The sequence below is a fragment of the Ursus arctos genome, unplaced genomic scaffold, assembly GCF_023065955.2.
Source record: "Ursus arctos isolate Adak ecotype North America unplaced genomic scaffold, UrsArc2.0 scaffold_21, whole genome shotgun sequence".
NCBI lineage: Eukaryota > Metazoa > Chordata > Mammalia > Carnivora > Ursidae > Ursus > Ursus arctos.
The window spans coordinates 11,277,794-11,304,107 of NW_026622886.1; the positions used below are offsets into that span (position 1 = coordinate 11,277,794).

General features: G+C 42.8%; 2 protein-coding genes across 8 annotated transcripts in view; both read right to left on the minus strand.

Annotated features, from left to right (window-relative positions):
* The window catches only part of TXNRD1 (thioredoxin reductase 1), a 211,143-nt gene that overhangs the window by 122,864 nt on the left and 61,965 nt on the right, over positions 1-26,314 (minus strand). For 2 of the 7 annotated variants that reach the window (XM_048217926.2, XM_057316288.1), the window contains exon 4: positions 17,521-17,630. In XM_048217926.2, coding sequence (XP_048073883.1) covers positions 17,521-17,630 — 110 coding nt within the window. Of the gene's footprint in view, positions 1-14,599; positions 14,706-17,520; positions 17,631-18,937; positions 19,174-26,314 lie in introns of those variants that run through there. The other 5 variants (XM_048217930.2, XM_048217927.2, XM_048217928.2 and 2 more) reach the window with 5 other exon arrangements.
* Positions 6,654-10,924, minus strand: EID3 (EP300 interacting inhibitor of differentiation 3). The gene has a single exon (XM_026499774.4). It carries the CDS (start codon positions 8,041-8,043, stop codon positions 6,928-6,930), a length of 1,116 nt encoding a protein of 371 aa, XP_026355559.2. The 5' UTR covers positions 8,044-10,924; the 3' UTR covers positions 6,654-6,927.

Genomic DNA, 26,314 nt, shown 5'->3' on the forward strand with positions numbered 1-26,314 from the left:
CTTCCAACGTGGGGCTTGAACTCACGACCCCGAGATGCTCTACTGACTGAGCCACCAGGCGCCCCTCAAACTTGCTTCTTTCATCTACGCACAAGGCCTCCTGTTATTTATTTATTCTGTGTACTTGACACATAACAAGCTTTATAATATAAATACTATAGACTTTTAATTTTAAAAACCATTTCATTCCACTAACTTTTATATACATTTCATATTAGTTTGGAAGACTATTTTGGTGATATATTTCATATTACCTTTTATTAAAACAAAAATCTTGGAAACATTGTTAACAGGCACTAAAAAACTTTTTGTAAAAATCGTTTTAATCTCAGTAATCAAAAAAAGCCCCCAAACTTACCAGCCCAGACTGTACGTTTTTCTCCTGCCTACCATCAGCTGTAGGGGGCGAAAGGCAGAGCTTAGGGTCAGTAGGGCAGGATGCTTGGGATGCAGAAGGGGGGGCAGTGGAGGAAGATGAAGGAGGCACGGCACTGTGGCTGGCCCTTGGCAGCATGGCAGGTACACATGATGGCTTGGGGACTGAAGGGAGAACACGTGGAAACCAGCAACAATGGGGCACAGACGGCATGACCCTGACCATCTGTACAAAAGGTCTAACGTGAGAGGCTGGTAAACACAGCCAATATTCATGAACTTGCATTATGGCAGAGGCTCCTCCTTCAACAGAAGGCGCTGTGGGGGGGAAACAAATTGGTAATAATAATAGCCATTCAGATCAAAGGATCAATATAAGCTTCAGATAACAAGCATTATTCTCTAGTTGCTCTCAAAGAGCATAGGCTTACTTGCTGGCTTAAAAGAATTACGCTAATAAATGCACCTAGATGTTCTTCTGGAAAAATAACATGACCATTTTTAATCTCAGCCTCAATTTTATCTGCAAGTACTTGACACAGTGCCAGAGCACAGTCACTGGCTGTCTAAGTGGAAACTACCCATTTCATAACCACCTCCCCAACATATCTACTAGAAGAAAGAAAATGCACTGTCATGCTGAAAAGCCACATACTCCCTCCACCAATACGTAATCAGTTATGTACTGAAATTCTGGATCACACCTGATTCTTACGGTTCAAGCTGGAAGTCAAAATGCATCAACCAGTGTACGTATTTTTACAAAGAAAGCTGAGTGAGCCTGAACACTTAACTCTGTAAAGTAAAATCAGTAAGACACAGGCAACTAAAGCATTCCGCTGACCCCAGAACTAAACATGCTGTTTTTAAAATTTTAATCCAACTTAAAACTGAAAATTGCTGTCAATAAGGTCCAACTTCAGTGTTTCCCACATGAAATATAAATAAGATAGTAGAAAACAGCTCCCCCAGGCAGGGTCAGGAAGGAGCATACAGATGGGTAAGGAAAGAAGGAGAAAGATGCCCCCTATTCTCCTCCAATATGAGTGCTAGAAATAGTGACCACCAACCATAGCAGCTGATAAAGAACAAGAGTTCTTAAACTTTTTAGTCTCAGGATCCCTTTAAAACCTTAAATTATTTAGGATCCCGAAGAGCTTTGGTTAATGTGAGGCTCCTCTATCAATTTTAGTATATTAGAAATTAAAACTAAAAAAGAAATTTTAATATTAAAATATTTTAAATCATTAAATACTAAATACCTTAAGTATTACTGTTAAACGTAACTTATTAACAATAATCTTTTAATCAGTGAGAAGAGTGGCATTATTTTAATCTTTGTAATTCTCTTTAATGTCTGTCTTAATAAAAGACCGCTCATATCTTTTCTGCATTCAGTCTATTACAACATCCCCTGCCTGGAAAATTCCATGGTAGACATACAAAAGAATTATAACAAAGAAGCATCTTAGTACATGGAAATAATTCTGACTTCAAGGCCTTCCTCATACGGCCTCAGGAGGCCCCCAGAAGAATTCAGACCACACTTTGAGAACCACTGCTATAGGACTTAAGTGTAATTACACACCACCTCACACCTGCAGGTGTCTGCCAGCCTTACTCACATACTGGATATTCTTCCATCTCTCTCAGGAACACCTCTGCCCCACCCCACCCCTAGTGAAACACTGCTCCGGACTCACCTCTGAAAAGGCACAACACAGAAAGTAATTCAAGTGTACCAGATTTCTTTAAAATTAGAATAATCTTTATGTTCCCCTCCCCCAAACATGACTCTCCACTAGACACAGACATGTGCTACCATTATACATTAGTTCTGGTGTGGAAGTGACATGGGTTAAAATACTTGCTCTACCACTCTCTAAGACAGGTGACATGGGCTAATCACCTAATCCTTAGGAGTCTGTTTTTTCATTTTGTAAAATGAAGTTAATACCCTTGTACTTCACCAGCCTGCAGGGTTTGAGTGAAATAATGCATATCTGCACAGTGCCTAGTAGGAAAAATCTCTTAGGTTATTAACTCTCCCCTTCCTACAGCAGGGAACAAGCATGGTCAAAAAGCCCCTGCAGAGTTTAACAGAGTCCTGTGCACCTCCCTGCGCCACTCCTCACCTGAAATGCCCTCTTCCCATCAAATCCTGATACAGTACATAAACCAAGATGTTAATTTATTTTTACTCAATGTACACACACACATTACCCTTTCTAAAGCTTTCCTTTAGGGCTGGAAGGGGAGAGTCTTTTACCAACATTGTAAGACTCCAACACAATGCCTGTTTCTTCCATTAGGTCCCCCTTAAGTTCCCAAACAACGTTCTCCTTTTGTTCCTTGCCACTCCATTAACACATGAGCATATCCTTACATGAGGCAGGCAGAGGGAGACTTCACCACAGTAGTACATGTGAACATAGACTTCAGAGGTCGCACTGGCAGCTTTGAAAATGGAGGAAGAGACTGGGAATCAAGGAATACAGATAGCCTCCAAAACCTGAACCAGGCAAGAAAACAGATTCTTCCCTCAGAGCCTCAGCAGATCCAGCCCTGTTGACACTTTGATTTTAGCCCAGAAAAACAGATTTGAGACTTTCAACCTCTAGAGCTGTAAGATAATACATTTCTGTTGTTTTGAGCCACTAAAAGGTTGGTAATTTGTTACAGCAGCAAAAGGACACCAGTACACACACTGAATTATAAATCCCATGAGAGATGGTCAATTTTGTCCTCCACTGTTTCCCCAGTGCCTAGAGCAGTGTCTGGTACAGCAAGCACTCAAGCAACTGTTGAGTAAATTAACAAGTGCCAATGCCAATCGCTTGGTAACGGAGTCCCTCAAGCGAAGGCAAAAGCATGAGAAAGTCATATCCTGACTTAAAGTGAATGAGCCATGACAGAGATGTCATCACCGAAGGAGGTGGCAGCACAGAATTTCTGACCCTGAGAGTGAGGCACTAACATGTGTGCTCACAATGAGCCAGACACTGTGCTAGACGCTTTACAGTCACGATCCCATTTGATCCTCACGACGGTCTTCCAAGCAAATGTCATTCCCAGCTCAGAAATGACAATACAGAGGTCCTTAGAGATGAAGAAACTTGCCCGAGGAGTCAAGAACTTAACCCAGGAGTGGGGCGCCCGGGTGGCACAGTTGTTAAGCGTCTGCCTTTGGCTCAGGGCGTGATCCCAGTGTTCCGGGATCGAGCCCCACATCAGGCTCCCCCACTGGGAGCCTGCTTCTTCCTCTCCCACTCCCCCTGCTTGTGTTCCCTCTCTCAGTGGCTGTCTCTCTCTGTGTCAAATAAATAAATAAATAAATAAAATCTTAAAAAAAAAAAAAAAAGGACTTGAACCCAGGAGAAAACGATTACAAAGCTCTTGCTTTTCTCACAATACCATACCCAGTAACTCACATTTCAAACAACAGTTGACCCTTTAACATCATGGGTGTGAAATGCAGTCCACTTACACAGATTTTCTTCAATAAATACACTATTATAAATGTATTTTCTCTTATGATTTTACTTATTGATTTGAGAGAGTGTGTGCCCGTGAGAGAGAGAGTAGGGTGAGGGGCTGAGGGGGAGGGGGAGGGAGAGAATCTCAAGCCAACTCAGTGTTGAGCACAAGCCTGACCCTGAGATCATGACCTGAGCCAAAATCAAGAGTTAGACGCTTAACCGACCAAGCCACCCAAGTGCCCCATTCCTTATGATTTTCTTAGTATTTTTTCTCTAGCTTCCTTTATTGTAAGAATATGGTATAGAACACATTTAACACAAAAAATACATTTCAACTGACTTTATGTTAACAGTAAGGCTTCTTCTGGTCAACAGCAGGCTATTAGCTAAGATTTGGGGGAGTCAAAAGTTAGTACTGAATTTTTGACTGTGCAGGAGGGATGGTATCAACAATCCCCTCATGTTCAAAAGTCAACTCTACTTGTCACATAGATTTTCTAATTTTATCCTTATTGTAAACTTAAGAGACAGGTATTATTCCCACTTAGCAAGTCAAAAACCAAAGGTTTACAGGTTCAATAACTTGCCCAAAGTCTCTAACTAGAATGTTAGTCAGGATTTGATGCCAGGTACTTTGATCAGAAAAGTGGTTCTGTTACACGAAGTTCTAGTTAAAATTTTTTTCTGTAATATTCTTCCAAAATTCAATTGATTTTACTGAATCTGTGAAATTTAAGCCACTCTAATTATATTACTGGGAAAACAGAAGATCTACAGTTTGGCTCATACCTATCTTTGTAATTATCTGTCAGTCAATTCTTTTTTTTCTTCAAAGTAAGCAGTCACTTTAATTTCAGAGTGCTGAGGCAACTGAGGTGTCACAACAACCAGTAAAAAAATACAGACAAGTGGTCACCATGATTTATATGTCAAAAGCTGTAACTTTAGGGCACCTGGGTGGCTCAGTTGGTTAAGCGGCTACCTTTGGCTCAGGTCATGATCCCAGGGTCGGGCTCCCTGCTGAGTGGGGAATCTGCTTCTCCCTCCCCCTCTGCCCCTCCTCCCTGCTGGTTCTCTCTCTCTCTCTCTCCCTCAAATAAATAAAAATCTTTTTAAAAATTTTTAAAAAGCTACAACTTTAGAGAAGGCCCCCAAAACTACCTTCCCCCTAAACTTGTACATGCTCTATTAATGCTTTTAGTCAAGTTTCCAATACCCTCAGTAAAGAGAAGGGCATTTAACAGAGCAATCCGCTGATGAGTAAAAAAGGGAGGCAGGATCCTGTTGCCACCAAGGAATTATTTTCCTCTAATGACAAATCTCTGGAAAACCCAAGGAACTTGGTTGGGAGAGACCGGCTAACGTGAGCATCAGCGAGACCAAATGATACTCCCCTGACCGTAAAGAGTGGTAGACACCAGGAGGGTTAGCATTCCTTCACATGAAAAAAACTGAACAACTTTCATGAGAAATTTCTATTTGGCTTAAAAACCTCAACTATTCCTAGAGAAACTTCCCCACACATACGTTAAGACTGCTCCTGTCAATCTTAATGTCATTTATTTAGTCTTTGGACTTCCCTTCCCTGTACCACACTAGAGAGTAGGGAAGTTTATGTTACTTCAATGAAAAACAGATACTTATCCATTTGCCAAATCATGCCTAATGGCAAAATCCACTACTACCAAAAATTAAGTTCCTATAGGGATCAAGAAAAGTAGCCTACAGGCGCCTGGCTGGCTACACAGTCAGTAGAGCATGTGACTCTTGATCTCTGGGTCCTGAGTTCCAGCCCCACATAGGGCACGGAGCCTATTAAAAAAAAGAAGAAGAAGAAGAAAGAAAAGCAGCTTATCTAGCTAGGCATGCTCTTCAAAATTGTTTTCTTAAAGACGCAAATTTTTGGCATAACCTCAAAATAAGGTCATAATTTATAACCTTAAAACAAATGCAAGCAACAAAAAGGAAAAAAAAAAGCTTTTACGGTTAAGTAAAGAACATTTAGGTAAGTTAATTATGTATTTCAGTATAAAGAGATCATTACCAGGCATTTAAAGCTGCAATAAGAAACATAAAATTAAACTGGGGATATTCATATAATGAAACGCCACTAATTCTGAAGGTCACTCTGTGACAGATTAGAAAGTGTTTGGAAACTAGAGGCTAGAGAAGAAATTAACCAGGTAGATAAAGACTATAACTGGCTTTGTGTTTGAAATAATCTGACAAAAATATCTTCTACCTCTGAGGATACTAACAGATAAGGTAATTCAATTTTTGCCCAGTTTAACATTCAAATGGAATAGTTTTCAAAAAAAAAAAATCTCATGATCCTCTGGTGCCGTAATTTCTCACAATTCCTTATACTTGACCTCCCTATTACCCTGCCTAGAATACCTTTCCTATCTTTGGCCAATCCCTACTCACCTTTCAGCATGCACTTAATTGATGCCTCACCTAGCAAAAGTAGAATATCTCTACAGTAGATAAGTTTAATCACAGGAGAAATTATTTAGAATATGGGCATCCATTCATTAATCTTACTGAGTCCTCCTTGCAATGAAGCATGACATTTAGATTTTTTTTTACGGTATAAACATTGCTTATTCACTGCCCTACGGATAAAGTCTTTCTTGACCATTTTACCCACCCCCACTCTTCCCCCAACCTTATCAGGAGCCCCATTTGTCAGGAGCCCCATTTTTCAGAAGCCCCATAAAAATTCCCTGTAACAGAGGAAGCAATGCAGTATCACAGCACCACAAAATTGATTTTTGGTAAATTATCAAATGCCTCTTATGAAATTCAGAGCTGATTTTTATTGATAAAGTCTTAAAGGGCATTCAAAAAATCTTCCCGCAAACATGCCAGTGAATAATTTTTAATAACAGAAGATCATGACAATCTTAAACCACCAAAAAGCACACTGCACAGGAAAACAATTTCTGGTGTTTTTGAAAATACTTTTTCACTTTACATGAAATACAATTATGTGCTTCTGCTTGACTTTACTCTCCATTTTGAGAACTTTAGAAAAGCCACAAAATGCATCCTATACTAAGAACAAAAATCCCTAGTATGAGTTTGTGATCATAGCCTCTGAAATTTCAAAAGTTGCCACAATATTTTTCCAGTCCTGTAAACTCAAAGATATAACTCCTTGTTTCCTGCCATGAGAACTGGGATCATTTCCCTCGCCCACTTGGTTAATATTAATTGGCTCTAATATCGGCAGCCTGTCTTGATCAAGCCTTATTCTGGCAAAACCATCCCTTATAATGAAAGAAACATAAAATATATTCTCCACAGTACGAGAAAAAGAGTTTGGATCAATCACAAACTCAAAATAGGACACGGGAGTATCAGGATACTTTCGAAAGTAAGTTTGCAACAATCCCAAGATTCTTTCTACTTCTTTTTCTGTTGCTTCTTGATTATTACTCAGGTCCAGCTTCCTCAGCTTTGTAGGCATATCCCCATTTTCTTCCATTTTGTGAGCTTTTTTGTGGTGTTCAAGTCGGGGCTTTGGTGCAGAAGGTTTGGACTTGAATGAGCCAAAAATAAAGTGAAATGTTTCAGCTTGCAATATCCAGGATGTTGCTTCCTTCTGTACTGTCTCCCAGAAGGAAAGAGCTATATTATCATCACAGCCACTCAATTCACCATGTTCATCATCTTCCACCCAGTTTAGACCCACAAATATAAACAGAAAGTCACAAAACGCTACTTGATTAAAAAAGCTCATATCACAGTTTAGTTGCTTTGCTTTTTCTTTACCCAAATCAGAAGCCAAAACAAGAAACTGGGCATCGAGAGCTGCTTCTCTTGTTCGGCTCACTCCATCAAACAGGACATTGGCTTCTTCGAGAGCCTCGGTTAATGAGTCGCTGGCAGTGTTCACTATGTCATCACGGTTCTGCTGGACGTTATAGATGAGCTGTCGGTACTGCTTGCGGATTTTCCGGCATTTCTCCTCGTCATCCGCAAGCCCTAGGAGACTGGGGTCTATGTCGGCCTCCCCACAGCTGAGGTCGTCAGAGCAGCCATCAGCCCCCACCGCCACTTCCACCGTCATCGGTTCTTCCTCGACATCCGCCTGCTTCATAGAGTACGCACTAGCAGCGATGGTCCCCAATGGCTCCTCTCCTTTCTCTACGCGTCCCCCCAGGGAACCTTTCTCATCAGACATTTTGGCGACCAGCACACTCAGCTGACAGTCAGCCAATGGCCTTCGCAACGCTTCCGACAACAGCGGAAATTGAAGGGGGTCTGTCGGAGCTGAGGATGTCCGCCCATGCGCACTGGCGATGGCCCGGAGGCCCCGCCCCCAGCTCACTCCGGCTCCCGGCAGCCCCGCCCCGCGGAGCACAGCCCCTGCGCCTTCGCAACCAGCTCACTGCGGCGCACAGAACGCACGCAATAATAGGCCCCTTCTGCACACTGGAATAATACCTGCTCAGGCGATAGCTATTATTTTAGCAATTACTGACAGTGTCATCTAGCTTTCAAAGAAATACCTGGTAAATCTTATGCCAAAATTGGGGGGGGGGGTGTTGGGGGCTAAAGATCCTGCGCTTTAAAACATTTGCTGTCACATACTGCAGTTAGGTCAACCTATGTTTTTCGTTCTTACTATGATTAAAAGGTAGGGTCTTTGGTGTTTTGTTTTTTTGAAAACCAAATCTGGCTATGTTGTCAACTGCCCATAAAGCCAAGCATGGTGAGTTGCAGAATGTCCACCACAAACAGGCCGAATTCTCAGGGTTCATTTGCAAGGTGGCTGTTTGGAATTCATTCTGCATTATACAAATGCATATTAGGTTAATTACCTTCACGGGCTCCCAAAAGCCAGACCCCTTCCAACCAATGGAGGAGGCAGACGCCAGGCAAGGGAGTATATGAGCTAGCGCAGGGACGGAGGTGGGGGAATGTCGGGCATTACCCAAGTGACCTTTGGTTCTCCACTACCCAAGGGTGGAAGAATAAAGTGGGTACACTCTCTGCAAAAGAGCGGTTTATTTGGAAGCTTGCCAAAGACTAAAGGCCACAGACTCTGAATGGAGATAAATCTGAACCCTGAAAGGTGATTAAGGCTATGAAGATTTTAAACACAATCTGATATAAGGCTATGAAAGCGAATGCTGTATATCAAGTGACTACGTTGGAAAATTCACCCACTAGTTCACTGGGAATTCACATACAGTTGGAACAAAGGGCTTAGCTCATCAGTCTTACAAGCAGCAAAGTATATGGAACAGTGAGGAATACATTCTGTTTTTAAAGAGAACAAATGAAGTGCACTCTCAACCCAGTAGATCAAAAGCTTTTCACTTCCACACATGCCCCTTTAAGGCGGAGGGGGGGGGGGTGAAACAGAGGGAACACCACACTGTACCTGTCAACTCGGGTTTCAAGGCACCAGGAAGTAAATTAGCCCTACATTCCTTCCTATGCATCTAGACTGGTTCATTTTCCTTGTCTTTAGCACAAAGTTTCTTGCAAATGCATGAACAGCACAACTTAGTATTAAATTTCTCTAAACTATTTATATTACTCTTCATCCACCACAATTTTTTTAGGATTATTTGTTTGAGAGAGACAGTGAGGGAGCAGACCCACGCTGAGCCCCAAGCAGGGTTCCATCCCACAACCTGAGCCAAAATCAAGAGTTGGAAGCCCAAGTGACTGAGGCACCCAGGCACCCCCCCCCCACCATAATTTTCTTAAGTAGAGATATAATTCAGGGGGGGGAAATGTGCATTTTCCAAAAACACTATGGTTATTCATGCATATATATTATCCTGCTGTATTAGACTGAACTTCTCTAAAGCAAGAATCTGGTGTTAAATCTTCCAAGCAGAGCTGTTTTCACAAGGATACGTTTGAGTATGCACATTGGAATGTATAAATGAATACAGATGAGAAACTTTGTTCCAGCACCTACTCTAAGTTATTTGGCACAAATGATTAATTTCACAGATTAGTGGGAAAAAACAGATCCAACACTGAAAATAAAAGTTCACTGCTTTTCAGAAAGTCAACCGTAACTCTTCTCTGAATAAAGAAAAAGCAAGAGAAAAACAAAGGAGGGTCCCCGTATCACCAAAGGACCATTTTTTCCTCCCAAGGCTAGCCAATTACAAACTATTTAAATCTGTTTTAAATCTTAGACGAAAACACCCAGTTAATTCCAAGTTCCAAAACCAAAAATGTTTGCTTTTATAGGTAACCATGTTCTTGGGAGCTTCGGATATGCTTTTCAAATTCAATAAAAGCAATTTATGAAAGAACTCCAAAAGATAAGCCAACCTTCCCACCCTAAGGTGCCTATTTTCTCCTGTCTCAGAGGAGGGAAAACAGGCAGACACCAATTTGCTCTATATAGAGCCTTTCATCTAAGAATTTCAAAATGGTTTAGAAAAATAAATTAATTCTCCCAACCTACTTATAAAGTATTACTAACACCATTCACAGGGATTTCTCAGGAGATAACAACCCACACAACTTGCTCAGAGCAAGAGAACACATCAAGGCAAGCATCATATTATTAAGTACTGATTTCCAGTGCTGAATTCATTCATTCTATGCTAGCCAGATCCCTGCCCCTAAGAACCTTGGTAACATGTAACTTATATCATCCTCAGAAAGTCATACTTGCGTTATATTTTGCCTTTTTAACTCTGCCTTTAGAGCACAGGTTTAAATGTTGCCACAAACTAAAAATCTGAAGTCTAATGATTTTCCTTAATCAATTAAAAAATGGGATTTCTACACTTGTGAATACTGAAATCACTAAAGAGCGATTTTCTATCCTGAAGTCCAACTACTCATAATTATATAAATGCAGCTTAAAAAGAAGGAACAGCAGGGACACCTGGGTGGCTCAGTTGTTGGGCGTCTGCCTTGGGCTCGGGTCATGATCCCAGCCGATTCCGGGATCAAGCCCCGCATTGGGCTCCCTGCTCAGAGGGAAGCCTGCTTCTTCCTCTCCCACTCCCCCTGCTTGTGTTCCCTCTCTTGCTGCCTCTCTCTGCCAAATAAATAAATAAAATCTTAAAAAAAAAAAAAAAAAGAAGGAACAGCAATAAATTTCAGTTATGCCGGTCAACTTCTCTATGGATTGTAACAGAAAGCAAAAATGCGCTAGTACTTCAAAGACATCACTACAGTCCACCATCCTCACTCAGTAAGGCTAGTTCAGGCAACAATGACATACAGGTTGGCCTCCAAGATAATTCAGTTCTCCTCCCCCTTTTCCTCCTTAGGCATTGCTGCCAAGAGCTCAACTTGGCCCTATATTTCCTTTCTTCTTTTCCTCAGTTTTTTCTATTTTATTTTCCAGTCCCTTTGCTCCAACTTCAGACTCATTCATGCCCAGCTCTTAGGCTCTCTCCCACAACCCCTAGTGTTCAACACAAACATGAAGAGATGGATGTTACAGGTTGAAGGCCTCTCTGTGGCCAATTAAAAAAGGAACTCACACAGGGTCCATGGGATTTTTACTGCAGGATTAATCTATAAAACATGGGCACAGAAGAGACCTCTGAGCCAAAGCCAAGGGCCAATCAGGTTTGAGTCCCACACTCTAGCAGATACGCTTATCCTGCTATTAGCTACCTCCCTGAACTTTTCTGTTCCTTCTTTCACAGCAATTTTTTCTCCCCTCATCCTGCCACAGTATCTTTAATACTTAGCTGAGAAGAGTCTTACTGATAAAAGTGCTAGTTTGGTTTGTCAGAGTAGCAAGATGTTAGGTATATTTTCTCTTTCATCTTAATTTCCTTTAAGGTTATGATTGTGTGTATACTTTTTGCTTTGGTTGGTGTTTCAGTATTTAAGGTAAACTTTGCTATGATCAAGGCAGATACATATTGTTTTAAATAACCATGGACAGCAGGAGGAGGCAAACCTGGGTTCCAATCTTGACCTATTATTAGTTATTAGGGTTCTCTTAGGTAGGTCGCTTAACTGCTCAGCCTCTGGTTTCCTTGTCTGAAATGGGGGAATACTACTACTTACACACCATGAAGCTACTGTAAGTATTGAACGAGAATTACTGACAGATCTGATAATATTTTCAATTACTGAGTACTTAGTAAGTCTAAATCATCCCAAAGATAGCAAACATTAATTAATAAACATTAGAAACTAAATAGAAAAAAAGTATACAAACCAGTAGCCTCACTCCTGCACATTGTTTTAGGACAGAAAAATATCTTAAAGGTTAAATCCATAAGGAGAAATACAGGAACATACCCCAGTATAACTAATAACAGTGAAAAGAAATTTGCCATATAATGCAACTTAAAAGCCTACTAAGGTTTCAACTAAAGGAAGTATATATAGGCCTTTGAAGAGGTAAAACTATGTTAAATAATCTGAAGCAGGGTCTATTAAGAGTCTGAGGTTATTCTCCTGAATGGTTCCTTGGATTTCAGCAGATTCCTTAAAAAACAACAAAAACACAGTATCCCAAAGAGGCTTCGAATAACTGTTCTATTCAAATAACATGGCTTTATTGTTAGTGAAGTAAAAGATAAAATGACAGTCAAGTCCCACAAAATAATGTGGACCCAAGCATTTAAATCCTTTAGATTACATAAAGCCTCCACCCTTGCTTTGTGGTCCAAGTCATACGCTTCACTGACACCAGAAAACCCGCTGCTGGCTGACTTACCAAGCCTCAAGAACTAACATAAACAAGGGTGTGAGTTGAAAATAGAACCTTTCAAGTTACGAGAGCAATTAGCAACTCTTTTAGGACACACCTCAGAAGTCAGCAAGACCAGGAGCATCATTTCAATAGACTACAGGGAGGAAGGTACTGGCTATGTGGTTTTTTAGGTGGCAGCCTTGCAGGAACTCACACTGGAGGCCTGGACTCAAAGCAAAACTAGTGTTGTATTAGTTCCCACTGATTTTCTTCAGAGTCTGAGTTTCCTCCTTTGTAAAATGAGTCTACTGGATGTCTTCTCTGCCACACAGAGTGGTTGTCACTCTTTATAAATACACAAATATTTTTTGACAAATACATCTTAAATTTACACACACGCCCTGTATATGTGTTACAGAGAGCAAAGACAGTACCTAGCCCAAAGCTGAGAACACAGGCACTCAATAAATAGTAGCCAAATAATTACACTGTGACTTCCTTCTCAAATGACCTGGACACCCCTGCATAAGACAATGAAGGTGGACAAAGCTGCTGTCATACACCTCTTTAAAATTCGGAACTGTTCATAGGCTGCCTAGAATCTCTTCAGAATATCTTGGGGGTTTTTCTCAGATAGACAGTCCACTTTCACAGAATTAGACAACTTGTAGCTAAATACCTCACTTGAAGTGAGTGTCCTCTGGCCCTACCATCATCCATTCATCCAACAAATCCTTACTGAATGCAAACTAGATGTTAAAACACACACACAAACACACACGCACATGATACAAAAATAAATTTTTGTCCTAAAGGAACACACAATTTACTAGGCACAGAGGAATGCAATTCCTCTCAGCAAGCATTTCATGAATGAATGCCATTTGTCAGAGCTATGCTAGAAATACCAAGATTTGCATGGGCTCAGGCCTGAATCATGAGCACACAATCACACTGGGGAGAGAGATCAGGGATGTATCCCAATGGTAAGTAACACAAAGTCAAGTGCTGGCAAGTACGAGTACAACACCGTGAACTTCAGAGACAGGCCTGGATTCCATTCCTGGTTCTGCCATTTAACTAGCTGTGTAATCTAGGCATGTTCCTTACATTCCCAAGGCCTCCATTTTCTCATCTATAAAACTAGGTAATACCCCCTTTTGCACAGGACTGCTGTGCAAAATTTAATTACAACATTTAGAGTCTAATGTATACTAGACATTCAATAAATAGTAGTTATATCATTAATAGGCATGCTTGTTTAAATATTTGCTGAACTCTAATATAGACATGGGATCCTAGGCACAAAGAATAAGACTAACTCTCCACTTTTGATATGTAAGCCAAAAAATTATAATTGGCAGGATTCCTCCTTTTCCAGAGATAAGAATTCGCCGCAAAGAATGGCAAATCTGGCCTTGTACTCTAACACCGGTAGGCAGTTGGAAAAGTCGGTTTGAGTAGGAAGATAAATCAGAAACTGGAATAAAGAACTGAACAAAGGAGGGAAATTTTAGGGACTCTGGCTGCAACGACAGTCCCACTGCCAGTAGGTAAGGGAGCAGAGCAAGAGATAACCAGAAAAGCAGGTGGGCGCCAGGCCCTGGAGAAAAGAATACCTAGCTAAGGAGTGTGCACTGTACCCTGCATGCAGATCCGAGGGCAGGGAAGGAGCAGCCAGAAGATGCCTCCAACAGCAGATGGACTGGAAGGGGAGGGAGATCAAAAGAGAGAGAGACTGCTGAAGCAGTTTAGGCAAGAGGAAATGAGAACGTGGAACTGCCTGGGCAAAAGTTAATAGAGGCAGTGGGCATGTATATGGGAAACAGGCCCTGGCAAGTGAATGGACAGGAGAGGCCAGAGACAATCTGAAGCCAGGACCAGCAGAATAGTGACACTAGTGTGAAAGAACAGATGAAGAGCAAAAAGGAGGTTTGTGTTGTCACTTAGCTCAAGTGGGAGGAAGAGGCATGGGGTCTCAACACAGATTCACAACTACTAAAAATTTCACTACGTACATCAGCCCCAGAGAAATTTATTTGCAGTCCTAACAATCCAGGCCTCTTAAATCTCATTAGTCCTTACCCCTTACCTTCTTAGGTCAGCCAGAGTCTGTTCACTTCCCTCATCTTCAAAGCAGTCCTTCCATTCTCCTCAGGCCTCAATCTTCTCTCGGCCAAAGCAGGTACACCCTTAATCTCCCCAGAAGGATTATGTCAGGGGGAAGAATCACAAGAAATAAAGTTTTCTGCCAATTTTGGTAGAGTATTAAAAAAGGAAGGGGATGGCTGGAGAGTTATTAAATTACCACTCATTTCCTGATGTCTATTTGGTTAAGGGTCTGGTTTCTGGTAACTTTAGAAGCCAGGCTTGAAAGGAGGAGACCTGCCTTTGTTTTAGTGTCTACCCACATAGTCATGGACCATGGGGCCCAAGCCTCAGAGCCAACAGGATCACACCTGAGCTCCACCCACAACTGTCTCCATAATTCACCTGGATGCCAGTCAGGCACTGTTTTATGCCTGGCATCTCTCCTATTATTGCCTTGAAGAAATTAAGTCCCCTGTTGCTGGTTTTAGTCTTATCTCCCAAGACTATTATCTCAAACTATTAGTCTTAATTATGTCCTGCACTAAGTATGCCAATAAATACTTTTTCATTCATTTCCCTTTTTCTCTCAATTTTCCCAATTCTAATTATTTAGCAACCAATCTTGACCAAACTACCTTATACATTAAAGTAAGTCTCAAATGTGATATTTATCCCAAGAATTATCTGAGAGAACTTGCTTAAAATAAATTAAAAGGCAGATCCTAGCCCCTTCCAGAGGGTTTACTTTAGACCTCAGGTAAAGCCCAGGCATGTACGTTTAACAAGCACTCCAGGGGATTCTGTGCAGGTGGCCCACACACTAGTTTTTGAAATACACTTCCTTAAAGCAAGGTAGGTTTTGCTGCTGCTGCTACTGTGTTTATTAAGGAGAAAGGGAGACAAAGGAAGAAACAAGAGGAGAAAGGAAAAGCAGGCATTTTAAAAGCGCTCCCTCTCCCCTATTTACGTTGCAATTAAAGTATAAAATCTTAACCTTTTTTTTAAGGTGTGGACTTTAGGATTTTAACACTAATCCTATAAACCCTCAATTCTCCACTAAATAAATGCCTTTCTCCACTCAAACCCAAGGTTCCCTAAAGATTCAGAACCCACTATTTAGCCCCAAATGTGGGCAACAGCTGGAAATTCACAAACATTTCCAATCAGTAGTCCTTACTACCTTGTGTCTCTTCTTCCATTTCTTGCTACTCATTAGAAACCAAAAATATATGATACAAAGTAGAGTGGTAAGCTTACTTAAAAGAGATGTGTGAAATTATTTTTTTAATTTTAATTATGACTTGATGGTATACTTTTCAATCTTGGCACTTCATCTCATTAAATGTTTGAAATTAACTACAATCGTATGGATTGAAAACATCAGATTATACCAATAAAGTGGATTCAAAGCTTATAAAAACAGTGATTCTTTTTACTCCCACTGATGCTAAAACCAGAACCATTTGTAGAATTTATATAAAGGTCAAATGCCCATATAACTTTTTAAGTGCAAATGTATGACACAGGTGGAGAAAACAGAACAATCAGACAGAAAGTAATATGAACAGACCTTTGTCTCATCTTACTTGCAAACTAAGGTCTGACTAATACACTACACTTTAAATCAAGCTAAAAGCCTTTTTATCCTTTATTTCCCATTATGTTGCTATTTGTTTTGAAGTCTATCTGCATTTCCTATTCCATTACCCATTCTTCAAAAATGGTAAGTAAGGGGCGCCTGGGTGGCACAGGGTTTAAGAGTCTGCCTTCGGCTCAGGGCATGATCCTGGCGTTATGGGATCGAGCCCCACATCAGGCTCCTCTGCTAGGAGCCTGCTTCTTCCTCTCCCATTCCCCCTGCTTGTGTTCCCTCTCTCGTTGGCTGTCTGTATCTCTGTCAAATAAATAAATAAAATCTTTAAAAAAATGGTAAATAAGATTCTTTTAGAAGAATATAAAATTTTAGAAGAAATAAAAATGCAAATAAATTGTTAATATTCTTCCTCAATGCACACATATCTAAGTAGATTTTTACATTTAAAGGAGGCTTCAGGTTTACTTCTAAGAAGGCAATATTCATGTATGAGTTCCATTTCTTAAAAACTACATGGATACAAACAGACAAGGACAAAAAGATCATCAGCACAAATTTAAGGCAAATTTATCAATGGGATGAGATTATAAGGCTTTCTAACCTGGTAACCAACCACACCTGGTACAGAACATCGTCCAAGCTGGGTATCCTCCTAAACATACCCCACCTCCAAGCATTTTGCCAGCGCCATAGCCAGACCCATCCACCCGACCCCACCGTACATGGTCCTAAGGGAGGTGCTTGCAACCAGCCAAAGGAAAGACTTCTTTCTCTCCTTTTCCTCCACCCAATTGTTAACTCTGGGCTAGAAAAGAGATACCTGAAGGGAAATGAGCTCACTCCAGAAGCTTGCAGGTTGCTCTCCCCAGAGCCTGGGGCTTCTGGGTTTCCCTCCCAGAGAATTAAAGAGAAATCAGGGATGAACGAAGATAGGCATTTCCTGACGCCCTTTTCTCAGTACTTCTCCAAACGCCTCACTTTCAGCAGTTTACACTGCTGCTGGGTATTTTTAAGTTATCTAGATTGATTAGGAGGAGCAAAGGAAGGCAAAGTAGAAGGAAACAAATTTTCCGAACACGTGTTTTAAAAGATGAAAAGTTACATATTCCCTTCCAAGCCTCCCCAGCTCTGCATCTACCCGCCGACTCATCAACTCCCATCGACACGTGAGCGGCCCGTGTGCTTCTTTGTCGTTTTTAAGAACATGCTCCGTGTGGAGGTTCGTTCACATCCACCCTGGCCTTGAAGGGGAGGGCCGCGAGCACGGCGGGCTCGGCCAGCTCATTCCCAGGGCAGGCGGGTAAAGAACGTTAATGTCCCCCACCTACCTTTAGGGTCGGACCGTGGCCGCCTATCTTCCGCCGCTTCACGAACACCACGGGCACTTCGGTTTCCGAGGTCAGCTCCGAGAGCGCTCTCTCCAGACCCCTGGCGTCCTCTGCGGCACAAAAGCAGAGAGGGGCGCGGGTCAGCCCCGCCGGCCGGGCCGCGGCGGGAAGTGCGCAGCAGGGGCGGGCCTTCCGCGTCCCCCACCGCGCCGCCCGAGGACGCCCGCACGCCGCCCCCCGCCGCACGCCGCCCCCCGCCCCCGCCCAGCTCCCCGCACACCTGCGCGCGCTGGCCGCCGCGCCTCGGGCCGGCGCCCGGCGCCCGGGGGCCGGCCGCGCTCAAATACTGGCCGCCTCGCCCCAGCAGGCGTTCCGAATCCTGGTCAATCCCCAGTGCACTCCGGCCTCGCACAAGAGGCTTAGGACAAGCCTCTCCGCTTCTATAAAACGCCTCCCGATGTAATCTGCCTTTGAACTCTGCATCTATACAGAATGCCAAAAGCCAACTTCCCAGTTTTCTTTGAAATCTGAAACCACGAGGCAAAATTAGGAACACTCTGCCCTCTTAGGGAGCTTTCATTTCAGAACCTTGAAGCCATACAGCAACACCCTGCTTGACAGGCCGGGAGCTAATGGCCCAATTTTACAAACGGGTGAACTCAGGTAAGAAGTGAGTCACTGATGGGATTAAAAATAGACTCCAGTTACTCTAACATCATCAGGCCCATTCATGAGACAGAAATCACACCAACACTCAGAAGTGCGGCTGACTGACAATAATGGCAGCTAGCACTTCTTCGGGGCTTTGCACATAGCCACACTTCATCTCCACAACTGCTCTTTTGAAGGAGGTCCCAGCGGGTCCATTTCACCCGAGGGCAAGCGGCTAGAAAGTCCAGGGGGTGCCGTGCACCCTCTTCACCGCCACCCAGCACTGCCCAGCACTGATACAGCGAGACACGCGCTGGGTCCCCCTCGCAGCTGTCCCGGTTCGGAACCTGGAGCAAGTCACGTGATTCGGAGCCTCGGTTTCCCCAGGGAGATACAGACGATTTGCCAGCCCAGGATTTCCGGGGATTAAAGGATGCGAAAATTTAAGAGACCTCTTTCAATCATGATACTCCCTTAGTGCTGTCGAGGATCTGTCAGTCTACTCGTCACATTATCATCTACGTTCCGATACTTGTGCAGCAAGGAACGATACACTCATTTTTCCACATTTCTGCACACGGTCTCTAGACCTAGCGGAAGGAAGCCACCAGCCGACCGGGGCCGGCCGGTCTCACCCACCCCAGGCTAAGCTTTCACCGACCCACGCGCAACAGTGAACGCGGCCAAGAAGCTCGCCGCCTTAGAAAAGCTTCACCCCTACTCAGACACCTCAAACCATCCACTCTTTCCGCGATCCAAAGCGCACCCGGCAGGAGGCTGCCGCCGTCTCCGGCCTCACAGCCCAGAGGCTCGGAGCTCTGCCCGGTTTCCGCGAACCCACCGCTGTTGTGACCCCGAGCGCCGGGGCACCAGGCTCTTCTGGCCGGCGGCCCCCAGCCTTCCGCTCCGAGGCGCTGCGGACTGCTGCAAAGCGAGGGGAAAGGGTGGCGGGCTCCCCGCGGCCACCAGAAGCCACGCCCTGCTCGGAGCGGGCGGGCCGGTCGCCAGAGTCAGAATGACAAAGCAGAAATCCACTCCCGTGCAGCCCTGCCGACTACGCCGACGGGCTTAGCAAAGTGGGACCTCCTAATTGGGTGACACCACATCCTCTTCCTGCTCGTAGCGCCCCCAACCCGAGAAAAGAGCAAAAGCAATGTGAGGAATGTTTGGAACCTGAACCCAAAGAAGAGTGTTTTAACCCAACAAAACTGGGCTATGCCCTAAGGCAGTGACTCCGGAACTCTGCTGCCCATTGTAATCACGAGAGGCCCTTTAAAAATACTGACGCCTCGTTCCCACTCCCAGACATTCTGAGGTAATGGGTATTGGGTGCGACCTGGGCATCTGAGGTTTGGTTGTTGTTGTTTTTTTTTTTTAACTCCCTGGGTGAGTCTAGTGAACAGCAAAGTTTGGGACCCATTGCCCTAAGGTTATGGATTAGTCAGTCTGGTAATTCCCTAAAGGAAATTATCAGGCTTTTAAAAGAAACATCTAACTCATGCCAGGTAATCCTGAAAAGTGACAAATTCTCACCAACACATAGCTTCCCCTTATATCCTTCTTCCTTAACCCACTCAGGTTTTGGTTTGTTGTGTTTGTTTTAGGGAAAACAGTGTATTTGACTCCAGCCTTGCCAAACCACCTGCAGCTGCCCAAGTGAGCCATGCTCTCTCATACTTCCTGCTCTTACTCATATTCTTACTCAGCACCTTGCATCAGTAGGTAGCTACGAATATTTGCTGAATGAATGAATGAATGAATGAATGTCTCCCCCACTTCTTTAGATACTGGCGGACTGAAGCACCCTGGGGTGAAGGATTGTTGGTTTCTTAAGGCTGTGAGCAGCCACGCCTTCTCTGAAGTGGCAGGCAACCACAATTTGCTCCTGCGGGTCCACTCCAAAGCATAAGTATATAGCCCCTCAGCTTCTGAATACACATACACTTGTGCAAACACACACACACACACACACACACAGCATACATAAATGGGCACTTTCCCCGCAGGTTTGTTGTAGGCCTAAGCGCACACCTCACCTCTTCTGGGGTCCTTCGAACAGAGTTTGGGTCTAGCACAGGTGTTCAGTAAACAATGTGATTTAAGGAACAAAGGATGAATAATGAGAAGGCAAGAAAGCCAGGACTCCAAGGTAGAAAACAATATTTCCTCCTGGCTGCTGGGCCCAGCTCTGTTAACCGTTTTATATGCCTTAGCTCATTTAATTTACACAATAATGACCTATGAATCAGGGTCATAAACTCTTCATTCCTAAAATATATAGAAACTACAGCTTCCATCAAAGGTATGTCTCAAGATAGAGGGGGACTGTAAAATCATTTAACTTGAAATAATGTGCTGAAAGCAAGTGATAAGGATTGATTTCTATGAGCCTCATATGATAGGTCAGAGTTGCCATAGTTCATATCTTCTAACAAAATATCAGAAAAGGTATTTTAACTTCACACTGTTCTTAAGCGAGCAACTTATAGCACCAATATCTAGAGTAGCTCCATGTAGTTTTTTGTTTAAGTTAAAAAAAATCAACATTTTTTGAAACCTTCACTTTTCTTCCAAACCTTTCTTGAAGCAGTTGAGGACCAGATGCTTGTCACAAAATACAGAGAACTCCTTAGTCATACTTAGTTTCTGGGTAGTGGAAGAAGTGCTTCGTCTCCCACCATTTCTCATCATGCAGCATTTGTTTTAGACATAACTCTAACATCTCTTAACTAAACTCAAGTTATTCCGGCTGCCTAAAATAAGCTTCTCTTCCTAAGGCCTACTCCTTCAAAGCTCATCTGAAATGTCATGTCCTCTAGGAGGCCTTCCCTGATTCCCACCCAATGTTGATAGCTCCTTCCCTATTCTGGGATCCCAAATACCTAAAAATAATTATAAACCATGTAAATTCAAGAGGGCTTTGGGAAGACAAACCCTTGTTTGATTTATTTTATCTTCCCAGAGCCTGCTATATATAGTAAGTTACTCAGGAAAGGCTGGAAAAGACCCTCAATGTTCCTGAGCTCTCCGTAAGCACACTATAAACAGATTTAACTGATCGAGGGTCCTATTGCATTACACTACTGTTCCTCCTGTAACAAGTTTCTCTCACACACATGTACACCACACTGAGCTAGAACAATCTTTCTGACCCTCAAATCTTCTCTGCTCAAAACTTGTAGCTCTCTAGGACCCTCAAAATAAAGTCCAAACTCCTCAATTGTACTGACGTGGCAAGGCCCACCCTTGTTAAACCTAGCTGTCCACATATTCAGTACCCTACTTATACAGAAAAACATTGCTGGAGAAAACACAGAAATTCCAAAGTAAATATTTCATACTTATTCCTCTTTTCTCAAACCTCTAATACACCTACACCTTGTCATTAACTCATGACCTGCTTTCTACTTTAATAGAAGCAATTTCCTTATTGACTGTTCTGTCGAAACTCCCTCCCATTTTCTTCTCAATCACCAAGCTGCCATATTCTCTACCTTCATCCCTGTTTTAATGAAGGCTGACTTCACTTGTGTGCAGATTCTCATTTCTTCCTGGCTTCTTAATCTTCAATAACTTCACTCCTGAAATTAGCCTATCTGGCATCATCTGTTTCTTGTTCTCTGCCTGATCATTCCATCATCATATATACTGTAGTTTTCCCATAAAAAAAAAAAAAAAGCCCCCCAGGATCCCATGTGCCCAACTCCCATAGTTACCACCCCATTTCATTGTTCCCCTTCACAGGGGGGAAAAACTGTTTTGAAAGAATTCTTTGTACCCTGAAGAAGAAGAAAATAGGGTACAGAAGTCAGGAAAGATCTAAAAATATGGCACTTGAGCAGAGACCAGAGCGAAAGGAGGGAGCAAGACTTAAGAGGGGGGAAATCTTTCTAAGCAGAAGAAACAGGAAGTACTAAAATCCTAAACTGGGAGCCTGCTTGACTTGTCCAAAACTCTGCAAGGGAAGCAGTATGTCTAAAGCTCAGTGAACAAGGAAGAATGTGGTAGAAAATGAAGCCAGAGTAGTAGCCAGGGGTCAGAACCCAAAGGTCATAGGACTTGGGATTTCATTCTAAATGTGATAAGAAGCCAAAGTGTCACAAGAGAGGACAGGGAAATAATCTAGTTCGTGTCTTAAAAGGATTGCTCTGCTGTGTGAATAGACTAAGGCGATAGGGACTTGGAATGGAGGAGCGCAGACCAGCTAGGAAGTTGCTGTGGTAGTCCACGCTAGAGATGATGAAGGCTTGCATTAGGGGCTGAGAAGAGATATTTGAAGGTAAAGCTCATAAATTTTACAGGTGGGTAAAATGAGTAACATAAAAGGAGGAGAAGACTCAATGATGACTCCAGAGTTTTAGCCTTGGCAACTGGGTAAATAGGGTTTGGGACAAATCCACAGTGTGGCTTGAGAGACCTGATGTTATCCAAATGGGGATGCTGAGTAGGCAGCTGGTATGCAAATCTGGAGTTCAGGGGGGAAGTCAGAGCTAGAAATAATAATCTGGGAGTCAAATATAAAAGATATTTAATGCCATGTATATTAGTCAGGGTTCTCCAGAGAAACAGAACCAATAGATTATAGAGAGAGAAAGAGAGAGAGAAACAAACTGGCTCTCAGGATTGTGGGGGTTGGCAAGTCCCAAACCTACAGGACAGGCCAACAGGCTGGAATTGCCAGCAGTCTTAATGTTGCAGTCTTGAGTCTCAAGGCAGTCTCAATTTCTTCCTCTTCAAGAGACCTCAATCTTTTCTCTTAAGGCCTTCGACTGATTGAATGAAGCCCACTGGCATTAACGGAGAGTAATCTGCTTCATTCAAAGTCTACTGTTTTCTATGTTAATCACATCAGAGAATATCTTCACAGCAACATCTACCCTGGTGTTTGGCGAAACAACAGGGCACCATAAAATCAGCCATCACACAAGGGACTAGATGAAATGACCCAGGGAGTTAATATATTTAAAGAGATGAAGACAGTCAGGACTGAACCCTGGCAGAATGCAAAAGAGGAGAAGGGTCCAGCAAAGGAGCCTGAGAAGAAACTGGAAGGAGGTAGGAGGAAAACCAAGAGAATGTGGGGTCTCAGAAGCCAGTGAAGAATTGCTCCCCAAAGGAGGGAGACCAACTACATCAAGTACTGCTGAGAAATACTACAAGATGAAAACGGAGTCGTGGACATAGTTGCTGATTTTCATGAAAATGAGGGAGGAAAGAAAGTCTGATTAGAGGAGGTTCAACGAGAAACAGAAAAAAGGACATGGAGGTAGTGAGTATAGCCAACTCTTTCAAGAAATTTTGCTATAAAAACAAAAAAGTGGGAAAGTAGCTGAAGAGGGATGTAGGATCAAGGAAGGTGTTTTGTTTAGTTCTGTCTAAGAAGGAAATTATTATAGCATGTATTTATACTTGAAAAACCAATCTCGTAGAGGGAAATCTGGCAATTTCCTAAGAGGAAAGGAGGGCGAGGAGGTCATTACAGAGGCAAAGTCCTTTGAATATGCATCTATGATGCAGCATGGACTTCAGTCCGACCCAGGCTCTATCAGTGACTACACTGTCCAGTTACTCAGCCTCTCAGCTCCCCATCCCCCTTCTACAAGACCCTCTGTGGTCCTTCTACCTCTCTACCTCACCCAAACCTGCCCTCCATCTCTACACCACAGCCATTAGCCTTTTTTCAGTCTCTTTAATTACCTAACCACAGGGCTTTGCTAGCTCCCAATCACTGAGCAGATCTAAGTTCAAGCAAGTCTTCCTTGAGGAAGCCATCACATAGGTCACATCGCCCTATGAAAGCTCCTGTGTTACCATGTATTCTTTCTGCTCCCTACTTATCACAATTGTAGTTACATTTTTACTGATGATTATTTCGATCAGTGACAGCCTCCCCCAAGGACAGCACAGTTCAACAGAATTTCTATGATGATAGAAACGTTCTGTACCAGCACTGTCCAACCCAACCACTGTCCAACCAGCACTGTCCCACTAACCACATGTGACTATTGAGCACTTAAAATATGGCTAGCACAATTGTGCATCTGATGCTTTTATTTTATTTAAGTTTAATTTGTCTAAATGTAGGTTGCCCCATGTAGGCAGGGTCCAGGATTGTTTATGCTCACCACAGTGTTCTCAGTACTTAAAACAGTGCCCACACATCATACATACGAATTGCTCAATAAATATTTCTTGAAAAACTCAATCTATAAAATGGGGATAATACTAGTTAATTTGTAGATTCCATCTTTTCCATAGAGAAAAGGAAAAAAGACTTCACATGGCAACTCTCGGAGGTTCTCAGTCCTCCTACAAAAATGAATTTGTCCTTTAAGTTAGAATTTGATCTATCCTGGAGGGTAGTGGGGATAATAAATGAGAACTTATTGAGTGGTCTGGATGAAACAGCATCTGTGATATGCCCAGGAGTGTGCCTGGAACATAGTAGGTACTCAAAATGTGGTTGTCCGTTAACTTCAAATAGAGAAAGCAAATAGTGGTATGGGAAAATTGGGGAAGGCCTCACAAAGTAAGTGATATTTGAACACTATCTTGAGGAATAATGAAGGTAGAAGTAATAGGAGTGGGAGAAATGCCTGAGAATGTTTCAGAGCTTGCCAAAAAAACCCCGAGGTATAGAAAGGATAATTATCTTGCCCACGGCCACCTAAATAACACTTGGCAGAGCTGAGACTAACCCTCGGTCCTTGGCAATCACCACGATGCTGTTCCACCTCTTGAAGAGAATTTTTTCTAGGCAGAGAGCAATGCATACAAAGACACAGTCGTGGGAAAGAAACGGTGTGTTTCTGCATGAGATGCCGAAGCATAAGGGGAGATGAAACTACAAATATATGTTGGGTTCACTTTGCGGTTCACGAGGCAGCTAAGCGTCTGGTTCTTTTCCCTACATTCTCAGTTAATCCTCAAAAATCGTCTAAGTATTAAACCATATTAAAAATTAGAAACTGAAATTTCAGGAACTTGCGAATCTTGCCAAAGGTCACAAAACAGGTATGTTGGAGTTAGGATATAAATCCAGGTGTGCCTGTCTCCAAATCCATTGTTTGCCTTACAATTCAATAATATATATTGAGGTAGGACCCAAAAAGACGCAAAAGCAACATGCTGTAGGGACAAAAACAAAACAAATCAACAAGCCAAAGTCCATTAGCTTCCTGACAAAGCTCAGGGTGGACTTCATCCTTGAACCATCCACCCTGAAAATGTCAAAATCCCACTTGGGGGATCATGATCTTTGTGATGCCTTCTCTGATCAAACACACACCTAGTCACTCTCTTATTTCTTACATCAATCTACATTAGAACTTTTTACACGTCTGCCGTGCTTAGAACGGTCACTTGTTGAGCACCTCTGTGCCAGGCGCTTTACACGTTCTCGTTAATCACTGTAATAACCCTCCGCGATGCGTGTTACCATTTCCATTTGCAGACAAGGAAAGCAAGGTTAAGTGAGTGGCCCAAGTGAGGGCTGACAGAGCTAGTGCAGGACTGACGTCTCACACCCTTCTCTCTCCACTATGGTATTTTTCACCTGAGGGCCTGTTGTTTGTTGCCCCAGTAGTTGACAACAGTGCCTTTCCCACAGAAGTTCGCACTTGAGGTTTAAATTCAACTGACACTACGGCAGGCTTTCAAATGTTCATGAAGTAGAGAAGAGAGTCCAAAGTGTTCTGGTAAACCAGCTTGAGGGGGGAAGCCTGAATTTGTAGCATTTGCCAATTTCTGTGGCATAAATACTCCCACTTCGGCTGATTTTAGGCTATCAACCTGCTTGCAGAATCCTTCAGTGCTTAACAATGGAGCAGCTCAAGGACAACCCCTAAGGGCTCAAGGTCATCAGGTAGGAGCTCTTTCCCCTCCTACGTCTCTTCACTGCAGTTCTCTATTCTTAGACTTGACTGCAATCTCAGAAGGCTAAGGATTATTCTACCCCTGCTTAAGCACACCTTTACCCCACAACCTATTCCAATTCCCACATTCCTTAAACATCCTCTCCCTATCTTCTATCCAGGACTATTCAAGCCCTCGTGCCTTCAAACACGCCCAGGTCTCTTTTGTAAGTATCTGACCCTACAGCCTCATTGAGTTTTCCACTGACAAGCAGTGTGGCCCAATAGTC

What these genes read in the sequence shown, in the direction of transcription:
- EID3 (XM_026499774.4), bottom strand. Translation starts at nt 8,043, where the DNA reads ATGTCTGATGAGAAAGGTTCCCTGGGGGGACGCGTAGAGAAAGGAGAG.